The sequence below is a fragment of the Diadema antillarum genome, unplaced genomic scaffold (genome assembly GCF_040938485.1).
Source record: "Diadema antillarum isolate AM-2024a unplaced genomic scaffold, OU_Dant_1.0 seq00000041_RagTag, whole genome shotgun sequence".
Lineage (NCBI taxonomy): Eukaryota > Metazoa > Echinodermata > Echinoidea > Diadematoida > Diadematidae > Diadema > Diadema antillarum.
In genome coordinates, this window is record NW_027271153.1 from 1335623 (window position 1) to 1357124 (window position 21502).

The window sequence follows — 21502 nt, forward strand, 5'->3', positions numbered from 1 at the left end:
GAACGCACACGTTGTATGGTAACCATAGAACGGTATAACTGGGCGGGGCTTAATGTGAGCGAGGACGAAAGATGACCCTATTCCTCTCACTAGTACCATAAGTGGCGACGTCATGACCAGAACAACATGCACAGTGAGAAACTGCGCATCTATACAACGTTTTCCAGAACTGTCAAGATTAGCGTCTGAATGGTCTGTCAGCTATACAATGATTCTTAATACGCCGTTTCTTTATGAAGTTTTGGTATAAACTGGCATGCGTCTGAACAAGGGGATAAAGCAGAAGGCATTTCTACAGTGCCAGGAGGAATTCACTGCAGACAGCACACTATCCATCTACTTTGCACTACAGGTGTACTGCAGGGTTTCAGGGTCCCCGTAGCAGCCCATCACTCTCCATGCCAAGTTTTGCAGACACAATTTTTTTGGGGGAGACCAGGCTGGAGCAAAGTGAACTTTTTACCTCGTGTAATAAGCAAAAGGTCTCTCTGGATGGCAGATGTATGAGGTGTGATTATTCCCTGATCTGTAAACGTTTTTTTCCAAACTTAGGCAGCCAACTTGCAGCGGAGAAAAAAAAAAAGGTTCTTACTATACATGTATAAACCCATATTCAAGGAAACTGTTCTTGCTGAAACCTTGTATTACAAGACTGTATGAATTGTTTATGCCACACACAGTATTTCGAAAGTGGTGCAGTTCACAATCAAGAACCACATCTTTGGAAAAAGGAAAGAAAGATTTTCCCTCTTCAAGAGAAAAAAAGATCAATTTCCCCACCTTGGAAAAGCATGTAAATGCTCCTTGCATGTGTGTTACAGGAGGCAATATTTCACTAGTTGTTAATTTTGTGAACATTGGCGACTTTGAAAATGTGCAAAGATAAAACACCAGGAAATATACCACATATACAGTATGTTCCTCTGACACTCCCACATGTCACAATTACATTAAAAATCACTTAACAGTTACTGATAACTGAGTCGGGGGGGGGGGGGGGGGAGGGGTAATGCCCTTTTGCTCATTAACTGAGAGTGTTCTGTGGCAAAGTATGTTATTTGAACTACAGTATAAGAGGAAGAAAAAGAGGTCACTTTGCAAGATAAGCAAACAATGTTTAAAATCTGTCTTCAAAATTCAGATTCATTTCATAATTCCTTTTGGCTGCCACTTGAAAGAGAGAGAGAACATACTTGCAACAAAAACATTTCAACTAACAAAACTTTCTACAGCAAGGTAAGTAGTTTTTATAAATGACTAAGAGGTCACTGTTCGCACTCAATGTTTAAAAAAGCTGTCTTCATTTCATTTCATCTCACTTCATTTTATTTTCTAGCACCCACTTAAGAGAAAGACAGACAGATATTATATCTGCAACAATAGCAATTACAATAACAAAGCAGTCTTCAGCAGAACAAGTTATTTCAACTATGTCACTATGACAAAGAAAAACAGTGTCCAAGATAAGTATTCAATGTTTGAAAAGGATTGTCTTCATTCCCCCCCCCCACCAATTTATTTCATATCTTTCTTTTAAAATCCATGAGTAGGAGATAAACCATTACAACTGCGACAAGAGAATTTGTTCTGATGAAACTAGTCCCTGCAATAAAAACAATTCCCACCAACCTTAAGATACTGACCCCATCTTCTTTGTAGTTCCACAGATACATGGTATCTGTACTTACACCCATATTCTAAGTAGTTTTATATGTGAGTGCTACATAGACATCGGGGAACAAATAAGGGCAGTGGCACGAAGGCAGAATCCATGACTAACGGTTCAACTCAAATCATGACCACTTTTTGTCAAATGAAAACATGCGACAAATCATGTTTTTTTCTTGTGTTCATTGTTTTGTGCAAAGCTACATAACACAAGGTAAACACAAAGCAATCTACGCTATGAACAATCTGAATATTAAAGGCATTATTTATCACTTGCAGATGAAATAAAATCCCAGCTTTAGTGCTTCAAAATAGTTCTAAAATTTGAGTTGGGGATAAAAACAACCAATGTAAAAAATGTTAATCTGTATGATTTATGTTAAGTATTCTTAAATATACAAAATGTGCACAATAGTTATTTTAAAACTGTTTCTAGAATAAACAGTCTACAGCACCCAATTATGGTTTATTGAGAAAAAACAGACATATTTCTTTGTCTTTTAGGCTTTATTGTGAAATTCTTATGGTAGGAAAAACATCAATTTGATTCTCAGAAACTTTGAAAAAAAATACAAATTTGTTGTTCCTCACTCACAACAATCTCATAACATGGATTTGAATACAACACGACTGAACAATGCAAAGCAGCTCTGATTTTCTTTGGCCTCTGAAAACTTGGTATGAAAGTGACTTCACTCAGCTCAAACCACATACGCACAGAGGCAGTACATGCCAGTTTGTTATCATTTAAAGCTTAGCAACAACTTTGTAGCAAATTTGATTACTTTTTTTTTTAGCACAGAATTCCAAACGTGACATTAGAATACTTCAAGTAACTTAAGCTTTAAATTGACTCATGCGTTCTTTGTTTTGAATTAAAAGGATTACTAGCACAGATGTTCCTAGTTGACGGGATGCTTCAAGTAACCACTGTCAGAAAGTATGATGACATATTATCAGCTTTTTTTTTTGGGGGGGGGGGGGGGGGGGAGGAATAGGGTTAGGGGACAGGCGAGGAAAGGATGTAAGGTTACTTTTTATCCAGTATCTTCGGTGTACACATCACTTGCCAAGAACTCCCTGAATGGTCCAATCACGGTTTAACGTAAGAATGACATCATGTTGGCAATTAATGTGCAATGAACTCACCGGCATGACACAGCCGGCTACAGACTAACATCTGTGTCACGGTCATCATATTAAATGCAGCATTTTTTCAATTGTCTAAGGGATACGCTTTTCTCTTTTTCGCGCACTATTTGTCATTCTCCTGACAATATCTTCCAGACATTGCATCTCCCCCCCCCCTTCTCCCTCCATCCTCAAAAATAGACCTAGAGATTAATCCACGTCCGTAAAATTAAGGGCTGATTGGAAATGACACGATCCATCAGAATCCATCAGTGTCATGACAGCAGCCCGTGGCTCGTTAACGGGATGTGACAGGATCCTGACAGCTCCACAACTATTACCACAACACTTAGGAGCATGACTAAGAAGTGATATTTGAGGGGGGCCATCTCGAACCTCTCGCTATCTGGGGAACAAGCAACACACGGCTTTTCCCCCCTTTTCAATCAATCCTTCCTCTTGTTGTTTTCTATGTTCTTCATTACTTTCTCCATCTCTCATCCTCTAGTCTTAGTTTGGGAACTTGCACGCATTATACAGAGATCAGAAACTTTTCAGGCACAGTTCTGTTGTTTGTCGTTTGTTTGCTATTTATCATGAATTTGTGTTTTCAAACCTGCCCAGAGGCCAACAGAAGGAAGCCAGTGCAGGATACAAGCTGGCACGACTGTGCAGGCCTCCCTTCTTTCTGTGTTAATGACCACTTGACAGAAAAACACCGATGATACTATTCTAATTCTATATCAGCCCTCTTCTGTCCAATGCCTCTTCGGTGTTGACAGCTGCTGTACTAGAAAAGGGACTTATCACGAGCACGCCTGGTTTTGTGCAGGAAGAGAGAACATCAGCATCTGATGTCATCTTAGTTTGATTTAGGGGATAATTCTATTAGGAGTCGGCACTATTTTGAGTTCCTTTCCATGCACTTCCCTCTAGATCTCACACACAACAAAAAATATGGTAAACAACTACTGTACAGAATGTAAATACAAATATATGGAAAAACAGAATGACAATCATGTCTAGTGTGGTATAACTTCAGTTTGAACACTTTTGCATCACAGATTCATTTTCAACTGTTTCAGTCGTTCTTGGTTCATTTTAAGCTTGACAAGTTCATCAAAAGGAAAAAAAATATTTCAAATCACCCATGTAGCCTTTCATTTTTTTTTTCAAACATTTAATCAAAAGATAAAGAAGAGAGTTTGCAGAAGTGTCAGATACATGATATGGAATTGCTACCATTGAATTAGACAGCGACATATACGAAAGTTGAGAATAAAAAATGAATTAAAATTTGGCTTTCCAACAATCAGTATCAAATATTAGATAGTTACGTTTTTACTTTGTATACAAAATTTTAAATCATTCATTTCTTGTGAACAAGGTCATAGACTCCTACACTGGCTCACCCCCCCCCCCCCAACAAAAACAAACAAACTAGATCTAAAACAAAGAGAAACTAGATAAAAGTTGTAATGCCTTGCAAATGATATGAGGCGCACTGTCGTACTTTCAAGTTTCCGTGAAACTCAAGGTCAACAGCATTTGCCAGCTCTTGCTTTACTTATTCAAAGAAAATTTACTTCAAAGTGAAACTACTGAAGAATGTATTAACAAATTGAATTCAATGGCAGAAATCAGTGAAATTGACTTAAAGATAATAAAAAGTTTTGGTACCTCAAAAGTTTCCTTGCCTTAGTTTGTGTTTCAGGTTAAAGTACCTTTCATATAACTAACACTGTGAGACTTACTTGCCCCAAAGTGCTCTCATGTCTTAGTAATCGTGCAATTAACTGCGACCAGCAGCCCCATACGCATAGCGACCAGCAGTCCCATACGCACAGCGTAATCGGGCTTCGCATTGTAGCATTCAGGATCATGACAGATTTAGTATCGCAGGATAAATGTCAACTTAAAATCCCAAAAATTCTTCAATTTGAAGACTTACCAATTAAGGTGAAGTATTGAAAACGGGCTTCGGGCAACGTTTGGTTCTGCCTATAGTCCCTTTCTGTTCGAATTGATGACTGAATGTGACTCGGTCGAGAGGATCTTGGGAGGGCTACCATACACTGAATACTACAGCCAGTGCATGCGAACACATTACATGCGCACAAATTTCAAATCCATCAACGGATAAGATGTTTGTGTGCGCATGCGCTGGCCGTAGTAGTCAGTGTAATAGCTCTCCCAAGGTCCTCTCGACCGAGTCACATTCAGTCATCAATTCGAAAAGAAAGGGACTATTGGCAGAACCAAACGTTGATCGAAGCCTGTTTTCAATACTTCAAATTAATTGGTAAGTCTTCAAATCGAAGAAATTTTTGGATTTTAAGTTGCCATTTACCCACGATACTAATTCTGTCATGATCCTGAATGCTACAATGCGAAGCCCCATTACGCTATGCGTATGGGGCTGCTGGTCGCAGTTAGCTATGCGTACAATGGGCTGCACGCTGCTGGTCACAGTCAGTGGTTTCGTACAATATTTATCGACGCCGTACGGCGATGGCTCTGGTACGAAACCATTATTGCATGATTACTAAGACATGAGAGCACTTTGGTGCGAGTAATTCTCACAGACAACGTACTTTAACGTGAAACACAAACCAAGACAAGGAAATTCAGGGAAACTTTTGAGGTACCAAAACTTTTTATTATCTTTAAACTGGGACAAGTTGTGAAATAATTTTACATGGAGTGCACAGAAGACCTAAAAACAAACATCTTGTCATACAAAATTGCATAACAGTATTATTCTCTGGCATAGATGTTTTATTTTTTTTCTTCTGGGCCAAGATCGAAACATCTCATTTTCTTAAATTTGCTACAAGGAGCAAAATGTCATCTCCGTCGTAGGATGAGCTGTCTTTACAAATACCTGCATACATGTGAAATATCTCTTTGTACAGCAGTGTATTACTACTCTACCCACATTATACAGTATACTATATATTTTGCCTTGAGAGTTTCTGGTTAAAACTATGGGCAGAGGTGACTCCAAAATACTGTAAAACGCTGAATGTTCACGTGCATTTTAATTTCGCGAATTTCGCAAGCGCCAAGATTCGCGAGCACCAAGATTTGAGAAATTAAAATGCACGCGAAAGTTCTTGTCTACACTATATATGCATTGAACGCCAGTGGCAATTCGCGAAAATTTCATGCCACGAAAAAGGCCATTGGCTCCAATTCGCAAAAATTTACTGCCGCGAATATAACATGTTTTACAGTAGTACTATTCACTGTGAGCCACGCCCCCAAAGTGAATAGTACTTTTGGAGACACCATGGTCCATGGAGTGTCAAACAGGCCAACATTCTGAAATAGTTAAAAATACCTATAATCACATGAAGCTCTTTCAACCAGTCACCAGAGGATTCATTTGCTATCCAAAATATAACGGTCATTATACATTGTCCTTTGAGAGGATTAAGGTCATAATTGTTATCCTTTTTGCAAATATCACAAAATTTTGCATGGTTGAAGAATGTCTCATAAATTGTGTATGGAATCTTACTGCAGGCCTAATACAAATCACAGTTTTGTTTGCTTTTGTTTTTTTAAGAGATGAAAAACTAAGCAAACGTTACTCAATAATACACTCCCCTTTTGTACTGAGAATAACAGTTGGATTTTTTTTTTTTTTCCGGGGGGGGGGGTCCAAATAAATTCAATAGGAAAACTACCGTAACCAAATGTTACTCCAAAATATGCTTCCCTTTTGTTCTTAGACAACAGTTGCATTTTTAAAAATTTTTTTTGGAGGGGGGGGGTCCAAATGAATTCAATAGGAAAAATAACCGAATGTTACTCAAGAATATGCTTCCATTTTGTTCTGAGAATAACAGCTGGATTTTTTTTTTTTTTTTTGGGGGGGGGGGGAGGGAGTCCAAATAAATTCACTGGAAATCTACAGTATCGCTTCCCCATCAATCACAAAGAAGTTTCCAGCTTTATCATTCTCAGGGAAGGTCTGGACTACCTACCTGTACAATATACAAGCTTATGAAATGAATTAGGGCCACGCCCCCAAAGTGAATAGTATTTTTGGAGACACCATGGTCCATGGAGTGTCAAACAGGCCAACATTCTGAAATAGTTAAAAATACCTATAATCACATGAAGCTCTTTCAACCAATCACTAAAGGATTCATTTTCTATCCAAAATATAACAGTCATTATACATTGTCCTTTGAGAGGATTAAGGTCATAATTGTTATCCTTTTTGCAAATATCACAAAATTTTGCATGGTTGAAGACTGTCTCATAAATTGTGTATGGAATCTTACTGCAGGCCTAATACAAATCACAGTTTTGTTTGCTCTTTTTTTTAAAGAGATGAAAAACTAAGCAAATGTCACTCAATAATACACTCCCCTTTTGTACTGAGAAAAACATTTGGATTTTTTTTTTTTTTGAGGGGGGGGGGGGGGGTCCAAATAAATTCAATAGGAAAACTAACCATATGTTACTCCAGAATATACTCCCCTTTTGTTCTGAGAACAACAGTTGGATTTTTTTTTTTTTTTTTTTTGGGGGGGGGGGTCCAAATGAATTCAATAGGAAAACTGACCGAATGTTACTCAAGAATATGCTTTCCTTTTGTTCTGAGAATAACAGCTGGATTTTTTATTTATTTATTCATTTATTTATTTTTTTTTGGGGGGGGGGGGGGGGTCCAAATAAATTCACTGGAAATCTACAGTATCGCTTCCCCATCAATCACAAAGAAGTTTCCAGTTTTATCATTCCCAGGGAAGGTGCGGATTACCTACCTGTACAATATACCAGCTTATGAAATGAATTACTTTTCAAGGTTGCAAAAAGGGCATATGAACTTTAAAGAGACATATACACGTAAAAGTAGAGTAGAGGCACTGCATTAGCAACATTTTAGTTACTAGACCAAGAAGACTGATATATGACTAATTTATCAAAGAAGTCCATTAGATAATAGTGTGAGAGATGATTTTTAATACCAAGTTTGAATAGTCATATCATTGATATTGGCCAATTTTACTTGGTTTCAAACTAATTTGTAGCTTATGTTTCATGTAATAGAAACCTCTCCTTGAGGGTACATTCTGCTTTAATTAGATCTCTCACAGTAAATAGTGGAGGCATTCTTCATCAGCGCACAATGTCCAATCCAATCATTCAAGCTTGTATTGGCTTTTGGCAACCCAACCCCTTTCCCTCAACACGACCTTCATTAGGTGTTCGGTCTATGCGCCGTGATGAGAAAATGGAGCCTGCATGTCACAAACGACTCGCAAAACTGGCCCATACGACCTTACAGCAGAGCGCCAGAGTAATTAGGTCAGTCTCATCACAGCATCACTCCTTCATGGCAATTAAGGACTAATTAATATAATTAGACGTTGAATTGACTTATACACATGGTGCACAAACTGCTATAGACATGTACAACAACAAAAACTTGTATGTATTTGCACTATTTCTACAAACTTTTGGTTTTTTTTTTTAAAAGATGCACTAGACAGAAGCTGTCAGACTGGACAAAATGCAGTGCAGACGTACAGACAAATAAATTAAAGTAATTCTTGAAATCAGCATAAAAGTGAAGATTCTTAATTAATGTCATGGTTCACTAATTAAGTTTTGCTTCAGAAACTAAATCATTCATTTGAAACCTAAATTTGAAAGTAAGGGCATCTTATAAAAGAAGTGCAAATATGTCAGAATTTTTCCATGGCATACAGACAAAAAGACAAAACAACACAAAACAAAAGAACTGTTGAATACAAAAGGGACATCTAACGTTACTGCTTCTTGGTTTACCAATAATAGGACATGAAGGTCCAAACCAGCCCATTTCACAGACCATTACATGATCACAAATCTTACAATTACTAACTTTTGGCCAACTAGCTACTTCAAAAATGAACATCATTCTGAAGTAATAACTACGACCCCATCATCAATTTCAAGGCTAGACTCTCTTCCCATGGGATTGCCTTTGATAGAAAATAAGCACGTTTTCACCTCTACTTGATTTAACTCAACTGACAACTAATCTTTGACTGACAATTAGTAAGCCCTTTATACGTAGCAGGAATCGAGTCTTCATCTCAATTATCTCATTATGTATGTTTTTGTATCTTTTTCAAAATATTTTTCTAGAATGCCACAATTTGTTTAGACAAAGACTCCTATCCCACATTTTGACAATGGAGGGAGGGGGAGGGTGAAACGGGAGTAAGATACCATCAAGAACTTGGCAACAACAAAAAAATGCAGATGGTATAAATGTCGGCACACTCCTCTGCACTGCTGAGGATAATTGACCGCGGCCGTTCGGCTTGGATCGGCGGAAGGGAGCTGTCACAGTGATGTTCTCTTGTTAAGCGACTGAGAAGGTTGGTAATTGAAGAGCATGGCGGTTCGTGTCAATGTTAGCGGGCAGGGTGTGAGGATCGATGTACTTCTCCCACACGGCAGATCCCTTCCTAAACCTCATTAATGCCCAGTTCTGCTGTCCCCTTATCTAATCACCCCCCCCCCCCCACAGTACTGTTTATGTATATTGTGTATATTATAGACAATATATTCCACCATAAAGTCATAGCTTGCAAATTTATTAACATTTCAAATTTCATTTGTCTCTCTACAGATATATTATAAATGCTTTGCAACGAGAAGAATTTGGTGGATTCCCCCTTAAACTTGGCTGCAATCTAAATTCAACAAGCCAGTTTCAAGGTCTTGTAAAACTATGTGAGAGTCCCAACGTGATGACTACTGCCATACAATAGGGATTAGCGAGAATCAAAAGATCAATTTTCAGTAATAGATAGCTTCAGGAAAGGAAATTGGCACCAAATGGCCACAAACAGCATATTAGTGGATGTCAACATTGGCACAGAAGGTAAACCATGGATTAGCTGGAGTAAAGACTACAAAGGGGGACATTGACAGACAGCATAATTTTCACTGCAAATGTATAAGTAGCTATTAAATCTGAATCTTTATTCAATCATACAGATGTCTTGATTATACAAGAAAAAAAGAAATACAGATTTAGGGGCCTGAGGCAAATAGTTCCTACCATAAGCCTACACGTGTTTCAGTTAAATTCTTGCAGGAAAACACAATCTTGAATAAAATAAATTCTTCATCATTGTCTCTATACAAGCGCTGTTGGTGATGGGAGTAACACTCAAAAACTTTCATAGAAGTGATATAATGTGATATAACAAAGAAAGTCAGAAATTGGTTAACAATATGTAAGCACAGAAATCTTTCTATTTTGCTTTATTCTAAAGAAAAATAATCATGAAGAAGAATGTTGAAAAAGTGAGTAAACTTACATGACTAGGCCCAACATATGAAATAATTTGAATTAACACTATTAATGTAAGAAAAAAATGAAAATCATAGATCATTTCATAAAATTTTGAAGAAATTTATTTCAGCAAATTTCAGTGAATTGGGATCATTTCCAATGTTGCAATTATGCACTAAACTTCTAAATTCCATACTGATCCTGCTTCATTAAATGAAATAAAACTTATCTAGGAAAAGTGGGTGAAAAAGTGACTGTCATACAAAAATTCTAAAATCATGAAAGGATGACACACACAAAAAAAGAAGTCACGCAGAGCACCAAAGAGCGCATATGGATGGGGGCACAATTCTTCAGCAGTATCGGCCTGATCACACCTTATTTGCCGGATGAGCTCAGAAATCAAATCAGCATTTTCGTGATGAGCGTTCCATCCTGATGCTTCTGACGTCTGTCCCATGAAGAGTTCAAAGCTTACCAAAGAAGGTGCTGTCATCACATCAACAAGCTGGACTGTGATCTTTCCAGAATATGACCACAACTCTTAATAACCCTTTCTCCTTAAAATAAAAAAAGAAAAGAAAAGAAAATACACTGAGGGATAACTAATAACCTAGATACAAAGGTCATGCGGTATCCGATGACACAAGCTCGGCTTCAAATGGAGGTTAGCATTGGGCGATTTGGGCACTCCAGATTTCCTGTAGCATCCTATGCCTTTGGACTCAATTCAGAAAGTCTGCATTAGATATGAACCATTTTATTTATTTACATGTTTTATTTGCATTTCTGGCCAGTCACTGCTTGAAGCATTTTTTGCTGTTGCTTTTCTTCTTCTTCTTCTTCTTCTTTTGGCCGCCTTCCTCCCCTCCGTCTCGCTCTTTTCTCAGATCCCAGTTGAAAAGTGCAACAGACTGCCAGGATCTGTTAGGTTCACATTAAACAAGATCATGACAACTTCTCACGGGGTCATTGGGGTGACTGAATTTGACAAGAACATCCTAGAATTTCAGGGCATCACTTCTGATGCTCATGGGCCACCCCATGACATTCCACTCTCACATCGCCTCCAGCAACTTCTGTCAATGTAAGTGTAACATATTTTGCCATGAAGGACCCATCTCCCCTGCCCCCCCCCCCCCCCCCCTCTAAGTCACTGACTTTCACCTCTTCTTCTGTGCATTGAGATACAGGAACAAACATCAACACAAGTGTAGGTTGACACATCGTAATTCTGGTTACATGAAATCAAAATTGGCTGAAATTTGTTCTGACCAAATATCTACATTTTTGTAGATTGCATGGTATACCCTATCCCCCCCCCCCTCAAAAAAAGAAGAAGAATATTTTCAAAACCATGATGTGCAACTAGCCGTATTTTCTCATTTATAAGAAAAAAGTTGGACATAGGCCCTAAATGTAGGCCTATACACACTGAACTTAAGGTCCCAAACTTGTTCACTCGTCAAAATTCTATTCGCTCGCATACCATATAGGGCCTATTATTCACTCATTATAACTATCCTTCTTAATGTAAGATTGTGACTCTGATGACTTCACAGATAATGCCTTGCTCTTGTTTCAATAATGCTGAACAAAAACAAGGAATGTTTTTATTTTTCATCGACCCACCACAGAGTGCTCAAAAAATCCTATGCAAAACTTCACTGATGCCAACTTCAGGTGGAATTTCATTGCAAAACCCCCGGTGAAAGAGTGCTAATACCTTTCGAGAGTTCCTCAACAAAAACTGATTTCGAAAGTACGCAGGTGTCAGTTGCACTGACCTTGTAACACGGACACACTCCTGATACTCTGTCCCACACTTGAATAATTGCAGCTACTCACATCAATTTTTTTCCCACTCTTTTTCTTTCTATCTAAAAGGAGCTAACTTTCCCTCTCTTTCTCTGTCTCTCTCTCTCTTTATATGTCTCTTCTGGGTTGCTACAAGCTGATGTAATCCACAGGCGAGCCTGCACTTTCTGCAAATGGCCCTAGAGGGCAGGGTATGCAATTAAGCGCCACACACTGGTGGAGTAACAAGAACATTATAATTGCGATGGGAACATGAAGCCACATGGTGGCAGGCCAAATAGCATTACATTTGATGAATTGCTCTTCGTGTATTGATCTGAGGAGGGCCAAAGTGTTATTGGCAGACAGGGTGGGATGATTTATTTTGGTAGGAGTGTAATAACCACAAATAAATGCCACATATACAAGCCACCCTGTCAAGTTAGACTTTTCTCATTCATCAATACTTCCATTAATAATCTGGAAACTATTTCATTCTGTGTAAAGGAGATGATTCTGCCTTTTATAAAATTGAAATACAGATTTGAGCAAGTGCAAAGAAAGTTTGCAAATTCCCTCCATCCAACCCCTTTTTCCAAATTCCTCCTATGACAGTGACATCTGACGTACAATTTTGCCAGCGTGCTGTTGGGCCACAAGGTACTGTGCATTTCTTTCTGTCTTTCCATATATTAGGAATTTTGCACCTAACAGAGACAATGTGTTTATGTGTGCATAAATACACTCAGCAAAAAAAAAAAAGTAAATGCTTTTTCGAGGTCATATTTTTCATAGAAGATTTTTATGAAAATCAATGTATTATTGTATTATATACCATATCAAAGGTAATTTAATTGGCTATTAAGCTCATACGTTCATAAAAAAGAAAACTTTATGCATGAGTGAGCACATTCGTTTTTGTCTTCCAAGGCACAAAATGTAAAATTGCAAAAATTGACACGATAACACTGACTACAAAAGACCAGTTTAACACAATGAGAGACATGAATGAAATAGGAAAAATAAGTTTTTGTTCTCTTTATCTCTTTATTACCTCTAAGAAAATCAAAGTGGGAAACTAAAGGGGAAAATAAGAATTTTCTGTCAAGTCAAATTTCAAATGACATAGGGAATAAAAAGCATAAAGATGGTTAAATGAGCAGAATTTCTTTATTCATTTCTTTTAAATTAGTGATTTAAAATCCATGTGACAATTTCAAGAACCAAACACTATTTACAATTTCCTAATTTGAAAAAAAAAGCTCAAATTTATACCATTTTTGTTATTACTTCTTTTCTTATTTCATTTAAATTTAGATTTGACATAAAATGCTTTATTTTCCTCCATTATTTTTAGCCTTCATTGGTCTTTTAGGCTTTAAAGATATCATAGATATCAAAGGTTTGTTTTTGCAACTTAATTCATGTTTCTTTTTGTGTGAAAATTTTTGTTTGTTCTTATTGTTCTATGGAAGAGCACATACGCATGAATGACAGCTTGTTCAGTTTTGCAATTTTTACTTTTGTGCCCTGAAAGAGAAAAACAATGATGTTCACTCATGCGTTAAGTTTCCCTTTTTGTTGACCTATCAGGTTGATAGCCAATCAAATTACCTTCAATACGGTATATAATACATTAGCTTTCAGCCAAATATTCTATGAGAAATCCAAACTTGAAAAAGCATTTACTTTCTTTTTTTGCTGAATGTATATGCATAAAATAAAGCCTGTTTGTTTTCATTTTGCATTGTGTTAGAAAGAAATGTTGGACATTTGAATTAATCATTTATCTGTTTTAACTGTCGGATTCAAATTATGCTGTGCTCAAGTGGTTAGTTCACCTGACTTTGTATCACATTTATGCATGAAAAAGAAACTCAGAAATCAAATCAAATCAATGTCATATTTTATATTCATCACAAATTTGCAAAGTAGGCCTACATCATTTTCAACAATTCTACATATTCGGTTAGTGGTCAGATTGGGTTGCAGTTTCGTTTCAAAAGTGTTTTCACTCTAAATACATATATATTTATCTGCATGTCTGCATTCGATACATCAAGGCCATGTTTTCAGCCAGCTCTTGTCTGGTTTAGATCTTGTATGAATGGAATTCCTACACTCAAAGACAAATTGAAAATTTTTGACCTTGAATTTGATGCATTTTCGGTCACTATACCTACTGCTGCAATGAAGAGCTCACACCCACTCCCTTCATGGATTTGTACTTTTCTTGTTTTTGCTGTGGTTTATCTTTTCTTCTTTTTTTTTCATAGCGGATGTCTGATGAAACAGAAGTGGGCAAGGGTATAATCCAGTTTTCTGTTTTCTTTTTCTTTTTTTTATGATATCCAATACATTTTGGAAGGAAGTAAAAGTTGAACGAAAGTACATATATATGTTGCACATATAACTTTTTTTGTTTTCAAAGAAACAATTCTTGGGTATTGAAAAAGCAAAATGGTAGGCTTGTAGGGGGAATGAGTTGAGAGAAATTTAAAGTAACTATTTACCATTTGTAGATGAAAAAAAAACAGCTTTAGTGCTTCAAAGTAGTTCTAAAATGTGAGTTAGGGATAGAAACAACTAATGTAAGAATGTTAATCAGTATAATCAATGTTAAGCATATACTACAAAATGTGAACAATAGTTTTATTAAAATCATCTATACAACAAAAAATAAAAGCACCATGTGTTGACTGTCTGCCCTTTTTGCCAGGGTGTGTGAAAGTGCATTGTATAAACATGAAGTGTTTGAGCTGAAGGCACAAACAAATAAATGCCATTTTCAAAGCTTTTTTTTTTTTTTTTTTATAAAGTAAGGTCAACATCAAATAGAGGAAAATGAAATCTTTACAATGATACTGCACTCATTATATTACACAAAATATTTGTGTGAAGATATCATCAAAACTATCACATACATTTTAATCCTTTACTTTGCTCTTCAACAGATTCAATTTAAAATATTGTATCTCAAGTTGATAAAAACGGTTATATCGCTTTTTGCATTTAAACTCTTCACACGTCCCAGGGGCTGTAGCAGCCACAGCCACATTTCATTCATTACAAAATTTATAGGTCTCACACTACTGCCTAGGGCAGTCCCCTAACCATTGATTCCACGTGTGAACAGAAAGAGGAGGATGCACCAGCAAATTGTGAACAAACTTCCACTGAACTTCACACATTTTTTTCCCCATAATATGAGCATAACACATTCCAACCTCCCACACATTCAAAATTTAACATGCAAAATCACTTCTCTGCATGTGCACATACATCTTGTATTGTGCCATTCATTATATCACATGCATCAAAATCAAATTAAGTCTTCACTTTCTATTTGCAATCATGTCAAATGGGTCGTGTCATCACAGCTCCCTGCAATTAGTTTCTCTGAATGCATTCCTATCTGGAAATGACATAGAAACTTTATTGATTGATAGGAAAACGGCCAAGAGCATATGTATCTCTGTGAATAACTCATGTGGGAAATTCATGAGCACAACATAATTTCATATAAATGTGACCAGGATGATTGCATTCCTACCCTCACGTGCAGAAACACATGGCGATCAGTTCCTAGAAAAACAAAAACAAAAACAAAATTATTTATAACTTTTGACCAGTCACTATGAGTACTATGAACACATCTGTGACTCTCCTTTTTTGTTCTTTTTCTTCTTCTCCTTCTTCTTTTGGGAAGGGGGGAGGCTGTAAGGCCCATATCCATCTTCAATGATGTCTATTTTGACTACGCCATGCCTCTGACCACTACCCTGACATTTGACTACACTCTAAAGCAGCATGACTGTAAGGAGGAATGTGGGTCACGGTGGGGATAAGATTTCATTTGTTTCTCCTTCAGATGGGACTTGATATTCTCTAAAACTGGGACACCCATTATTGACTTGAAGAATGACTGAATACAACCTCTGACATCAGTGAGTATTATATATCCAGGAACTTACTGCACTCAGATGGCTACTTGACTTTAGAATAACAGACATCTGGATATCAACAGTAATCCCTCCATTTTCCTTCATACAAAACCTTGAAAAGCAAAGTATCAAAAAGACAAAGTCAATTTGGATGAATAGCAATACACCACAGCTGAAGAATAGCTTAAAGAATAAAAGACAAGAAAAAACTGATTCAAATACCAATAATCATACACTGCATCAGAATATCTCTCGCTAACTTGATGACAGGTATAATTGCCTGAGTAATTCAGTATATTTCTGAAAATAAACTGCCACAGGCACCTAAGGCCTTACTCTAAATAACATCTAAATGGGTAGAATATAGGTGTTTTGCTGCAATTTTTTTCTAGCTACAAAACAAAATCAACATGAACATCATGGCAAACATAGGCCTAACAATTCATTCACTTTACTTTTACTTGGGGCAGACACAGTACACATTGTCATGAGCTGTATAGTTTAGAGAAATTAGAGTTTCCATTAATATTGCACAGCCTGTAAAGCAGCCAAGTGTGGATAATCAATCACCATGCATTGAAATCAACAGCAAGAATAAATAATAAAAATGTGTAGATCTCCTTTGCATTAATCAAACATTTAGAAGCACAAAATTGTCAAGAGCATTAGCGGATAACAGCTCGTGAAAAAGTAGAAGCTGCCAAGATGCATTTCACACATGATCAGACATTATAACACACCACAGTACAATTCTGTCCTATTAGGCAAACCACATGAGCCTCCTACGCATGTATAGAGCATGAACATATCTCAGTCAGACATACCTGCTACAATGTGTATGTAAATTTCCTTCTTAAAATTATTTTAAATGTCATTCCCAAATTTTTCCTTCTTTTTTTTTTCAATTCGCATTTGTATTCTCTTTCCTCTCTTTTACAGCTCTAATGCATGTGTCTAACATGCTGCTCATACAAATGGTAACCCACATTTAAAGTGTAGACTACTCTCAGTCTCAGCATTAATCACAAGGCCATGTGTTCAATATCAGACATTCTCCAACAAAATCATTTTATGAAGTGTTCATATTCATTACAATCAGTACAATTTCTCTGGTGTGGCAAATAAAATGGGAGAAGTTTTAAGCTAACAGAACATGACAATCCAAGGTCTCATATTTTTATATGTTTCTGACATGTTGTTTCAGTCATCTTGTACAGCTCCTACATGTCAATTTTTCCTGACACAGTCCTCATATTGTTTATTTGCACAAGGCGGCTTACTGCCATTAATACTTTGCTGTTATTGTAAGTCTTTATGAAACCTGCAATCTGATGTAATTTAACTGCAAATGTACACAGACACATGTAACTATGCAATCAAATATTTTATTTGTTTTGTTTTTAATCACAAGAAGATGATGCCTGCATAATTTTGTCATGACAAATATAGTGTAACTTAACAAGTCATGGGAATGTCATACATTAAATATCTTATTTTTACCTGGTATCTTATGAAATCATACATACATTCAAAAGCCAACGGCATAGATTCAACTAGAAAGATGATACTCTTTTAGAGAGCTACCTTCACAGTTTATATAACAACATTCTGGTACTAATTAAATGGTCAACTCCAGTTAATAAAGAAATGACATACAGACAAAATGTTGATAAAATACATAGCTGTACAAGTTTCTGAATAATCCTCTGATAAACAGAATTCAAGCAACTTTTCAAGATCTAAAATTTTTAGGAGTATCCACGGAAGTCTAAATACAAGTGTATGTTAGGATCAGCATATCATGCTCAAGTAGTGTATTTTTTTCTTGACAAACTTCATTTGCTTTATTCTTAGTTTTACTGCTAATGATGCATATTTTTCTGATTAAAATCTAAACAATTTGGTCTGCTAATCCTGTCACAAATATATCTTATTCATTAATGTAGAAAATAGAAAATGACAAAAGAACTCTTCTGTGCATACTGAGTTGTTTTTGAATGAATATTATGGATGTCTACAAGAAACATAAAATGTAAATAATGTTGTTATGTTGAGGTGTCATACTTTGAAGTTGGGTGATAAATCACAAAAATCTAGGTTTAAATATTGTGGCAGATATAATTCATTTGACAAAATTTTCAGATACAATATCAATTTCTTTGTAAATATCTCACAGGAAAATTGAAGGGAGAGGAAATCTGAAAAATACCTAGAAAACTACATGCATATCATTTATTTTGTTTCATGAGCATGTGATAAAAGAAACCATATAAAAGCCTGTGAGTTAGGGTTAGAGAAATAATATCCCTTAGTAAAGACCTTAAAGGACAAGTTCACGTTAATATACGCATGAATTGAGAGAATTAATACCACCGTTAACATGCGACTTTTTGCACACAAAAAAATCAAAGTTTGTAGAATTCTCTTTATATTTTCCTCATATCATTCTATGCATATGACATCATACACTGTAGCAGTGTTCTCATCCAGCAGTGACAGCGCAGAAATATTAAAAATTCATAACTTCTGAACCAATTGTCTGATTTTCCTCAAACTTTCACTAATGTGTTCTATGGATATCATTGCATTAACTCAGTCCATAAGTATGTGTACATATGAAAGTGTACTTTCTAAAGGGGAACATTATTCCCTTTGGGGAAAGCTGCTTGAGTAAAGCACTGAGACAAAGGGACGGGTAAAAGGGGCAAAATCTGAATAAAACTGTACAAGATATCACAAAGACAGCTATAAAACAGATAATGTCTGTATTGTGGGGCACTGCTGATATCATCGCCCTGCGGTTTGAATGGCAATCGTGTCAGAAAAGAGTCCCCTCTCACACTGTAGAAACCAAGGGTTTACAGCGCATGTATATACGTAAAAGCTATAACACAAGAGGGCAATTCGGTACTATGGGGCTGAAGGCAACTGTTTGAAAGCGCCCAATTTCAACGAATCAGAATCAAGGATTCATCAAATGAGGTATAATGACTACTTGAATATCAACTTGCATAAATCTCATATGGTACTCCTGTATCCTCATAGCATTTAAGATCAGGTGATCGAGATATCACTTGCACAGTAGTCTTTGTTGTTTGATAAACAAAAAGACCAAGTCTGCCGCATGTTAACCCTTTAGCAACTGAAGATTCCGTACGTAATGGCCCATGATTCCATGAAAGGTACCGCAATATTGCTCTCATTTTGACAATTTTCTAAATGATGTAAAATAGCTCACTGTATGTTGTTGCTGTTTTTTTTGTCTATTGTAAGGTATGTTTATTTAAAAGCCTATTATGACTTTACCAAGAGAATGGTGTATCACGGAAATAATTTAGACATACTTTTGTCGACCTTTGACTTCTTTCAAATTACATAACTACATATTCCATATGAAAACAAAAACATTATAAAGCATAAAACTATTCAAAAATGGAATGGCGGTTTAGGGAGTAATAAGGCAGGCGGTTTCAGGTGGTTTCAGGTGGTTTCGGGTGGTTTCGGGTGTTCCCAGGCATTTAAGATTCTTATGGGTTAATGTCAAATTCAATATCAGGGAAATGTCTTTACCCATTACACAGTATGTCCACAATACATATTGCTCTGTGTCATTGGAGATACTGTGAAATCAGTTGAGTAGCAGCAGTAATGATTATGAACAAGACACACCATGCATTTTTCAATGACCGTGACTTTCCTGATACCAGCTGGGGGGCGTTTCATCAACGAGTTCGTCGGAGGTTTTCACCAACAAATTTGCTATCAGCCAATCAGACGCAAGGATTTACACTGACAACTGCTTAAAGCTAATGAAATCCTTGCGTCTGATTGGCTGATAGCAAATTTGTCGGTGAAAACTCCGACGAACTCGTTGATGAAATGCCCCCCTGCTCAGTTCATATTATCAATCAATTTTCTTGGATACATTGATCTCGTAGTTTTCCTGCTTTTTAACTTGCTTGATTTCGATTCAGGTCTCGTTCTCCTTTAATCTCCACATTCAGGTTCCATCATTCATGAGTATGTCAGCTCGTATGTAGTACTTTGAATGATGGCCACTTGAAGGTGCATGCATGAAATATGATCGTTGAAACTGTCCTGCATATTGCATGAAGAAGTCTTTACACAGGAGTGATTCATTGCGAGCCAATTTTTTTTCCTATTCTTTCTTTTTCTTTTCTTTTCACTCTCTCTTTTTCACGATCACTCCCCACAGAGCTTCAAGCAGGAACAATGTAATCTCTGTAACACAACGAGGATTTCCTCAGCTTTTTCCCCAAAAGGATGTCAAATGCCATTAACCAAAAAAAAAGAGAAAAAAAAAAATGATCTCTGAAAATACACACCGACATGTCATAATACATGTGAAACTGTACTTTAGAGTACAGAAGTAGGTAAAAATTCAACTCTGCTACAACTTCAGCATATTGTATACTAGAGAAAATTAGAAATATTTTTTTTCTATAATTCCAGGAAAACAGATAAATACTTCTAAGACAACTAGCAAAGTGGGGCACACCAGTTCCTCTTGATATCTTACCCATCATCACAGCAGAATCCAGGGATGACATTGTGGAATCGCACATGACGAGCAACAGGGGAGGGGAGGAGGCAGGACGGCAATGGAAGCAGGGTACAGTGAGACCCAATCCAGGAGTTCCTCCAGACTGGGACTACTAGACAATCTGACGGCAAAACCAATGTGAAGTCACATCAAACCGTTGATCTTGGCGGGCGTAGCACACTATCGGTGCACAGGAGCCGGCAGGACTGTCGCCCCTTGTTCAGCTCTCTCTTCTTACAGATGAAACAGCGATAAAGAACCTACAGTAATGGCGAAAATACAAAAAAAATACAAAATATTAAAGTACAAAGATGACTAAATACCACATTTTTGCTTTAATAAAATAGCGATACTGTATTTACATACATTTTTCTTTTTTAAAGAGGGCTACCATAGAAGAACCTTGCAGACTTATAAAATGATCAGCACTTCAAAACACAGAAGTAAGATGCAGTTTACACAGCATACATTCATTTGGGTTCTGCCACATAGGCTTCTACAGTGGAAGGTGCATAAAACAACAAAACAGGAATATCACTATCAAACAGACATGAAAATCATATCACACTCTTTGAACACGCCTAGCAAAATACAGAAGCATACACAGGCACACACACACAAATACACACGCACATACAATGTACATGTCATACAATGTGTATAGTCACATTTAAAAGTGTATACACCAACTAAAAATAAACATATAATGTTATACTTTTAGCATCCATATATGTCTATTTAGCAGCCAATAAGGTAAAACCTAGTAGTGTTTGAGTTTGTTTGTTTGTTTTTGGAGTAGTTGTGGTTGATTTGTAGTGTATGCTACTTTATTGTTTGTACTTTGTTTTGATGTTCATTACATTTCTATCTGTACATAAATGTGAGCAGGGCCCCTTGGTTGAACAGTTAACCAACTGACAGGGCTACCCTGCTAATAAATAAATAAATAAATAAATAAAAAACCTGTCAAATGAAAATGCAAACAAAACAAAAGAGAAATAAAACGTGATCCAAGGATCTGGTCAGGTGGCAGTGTACACTGTTTCCGCATCAAACACACTCCATGATTGGATGTGATGTTTGAAA

The 21502-nt window shown here is 36.6% G+C and overlaps 1 protein-coding gene across 1 annotated transcript in view; it reads right to left on the reverse strand.

Moving 5' to 3' along the window:
* Nucleotides 1–20639, reverse strand: part of LOC139725432 (oxysterols receptor LXR-alpha-like) — a 258092-nt gene extending 237453 nt beyond the window's left edge. Inside the window, exon 1 of the mRNA XM_071636507.1 lies at nucleotides 20393–20639. Within this exon, the coding sequence (XP_071492608.1) occupies nucleotides 20393–20438 (46 nt within the window). The 5' untranslated portion in view covers nucleotides 20439–20639. The remainder of the gene's footprint in view (nucleotides 1–20392) is intronic.
* Between the last annotated feature and the right edge of the window lie 863 nt (nucleotides 20640–21502).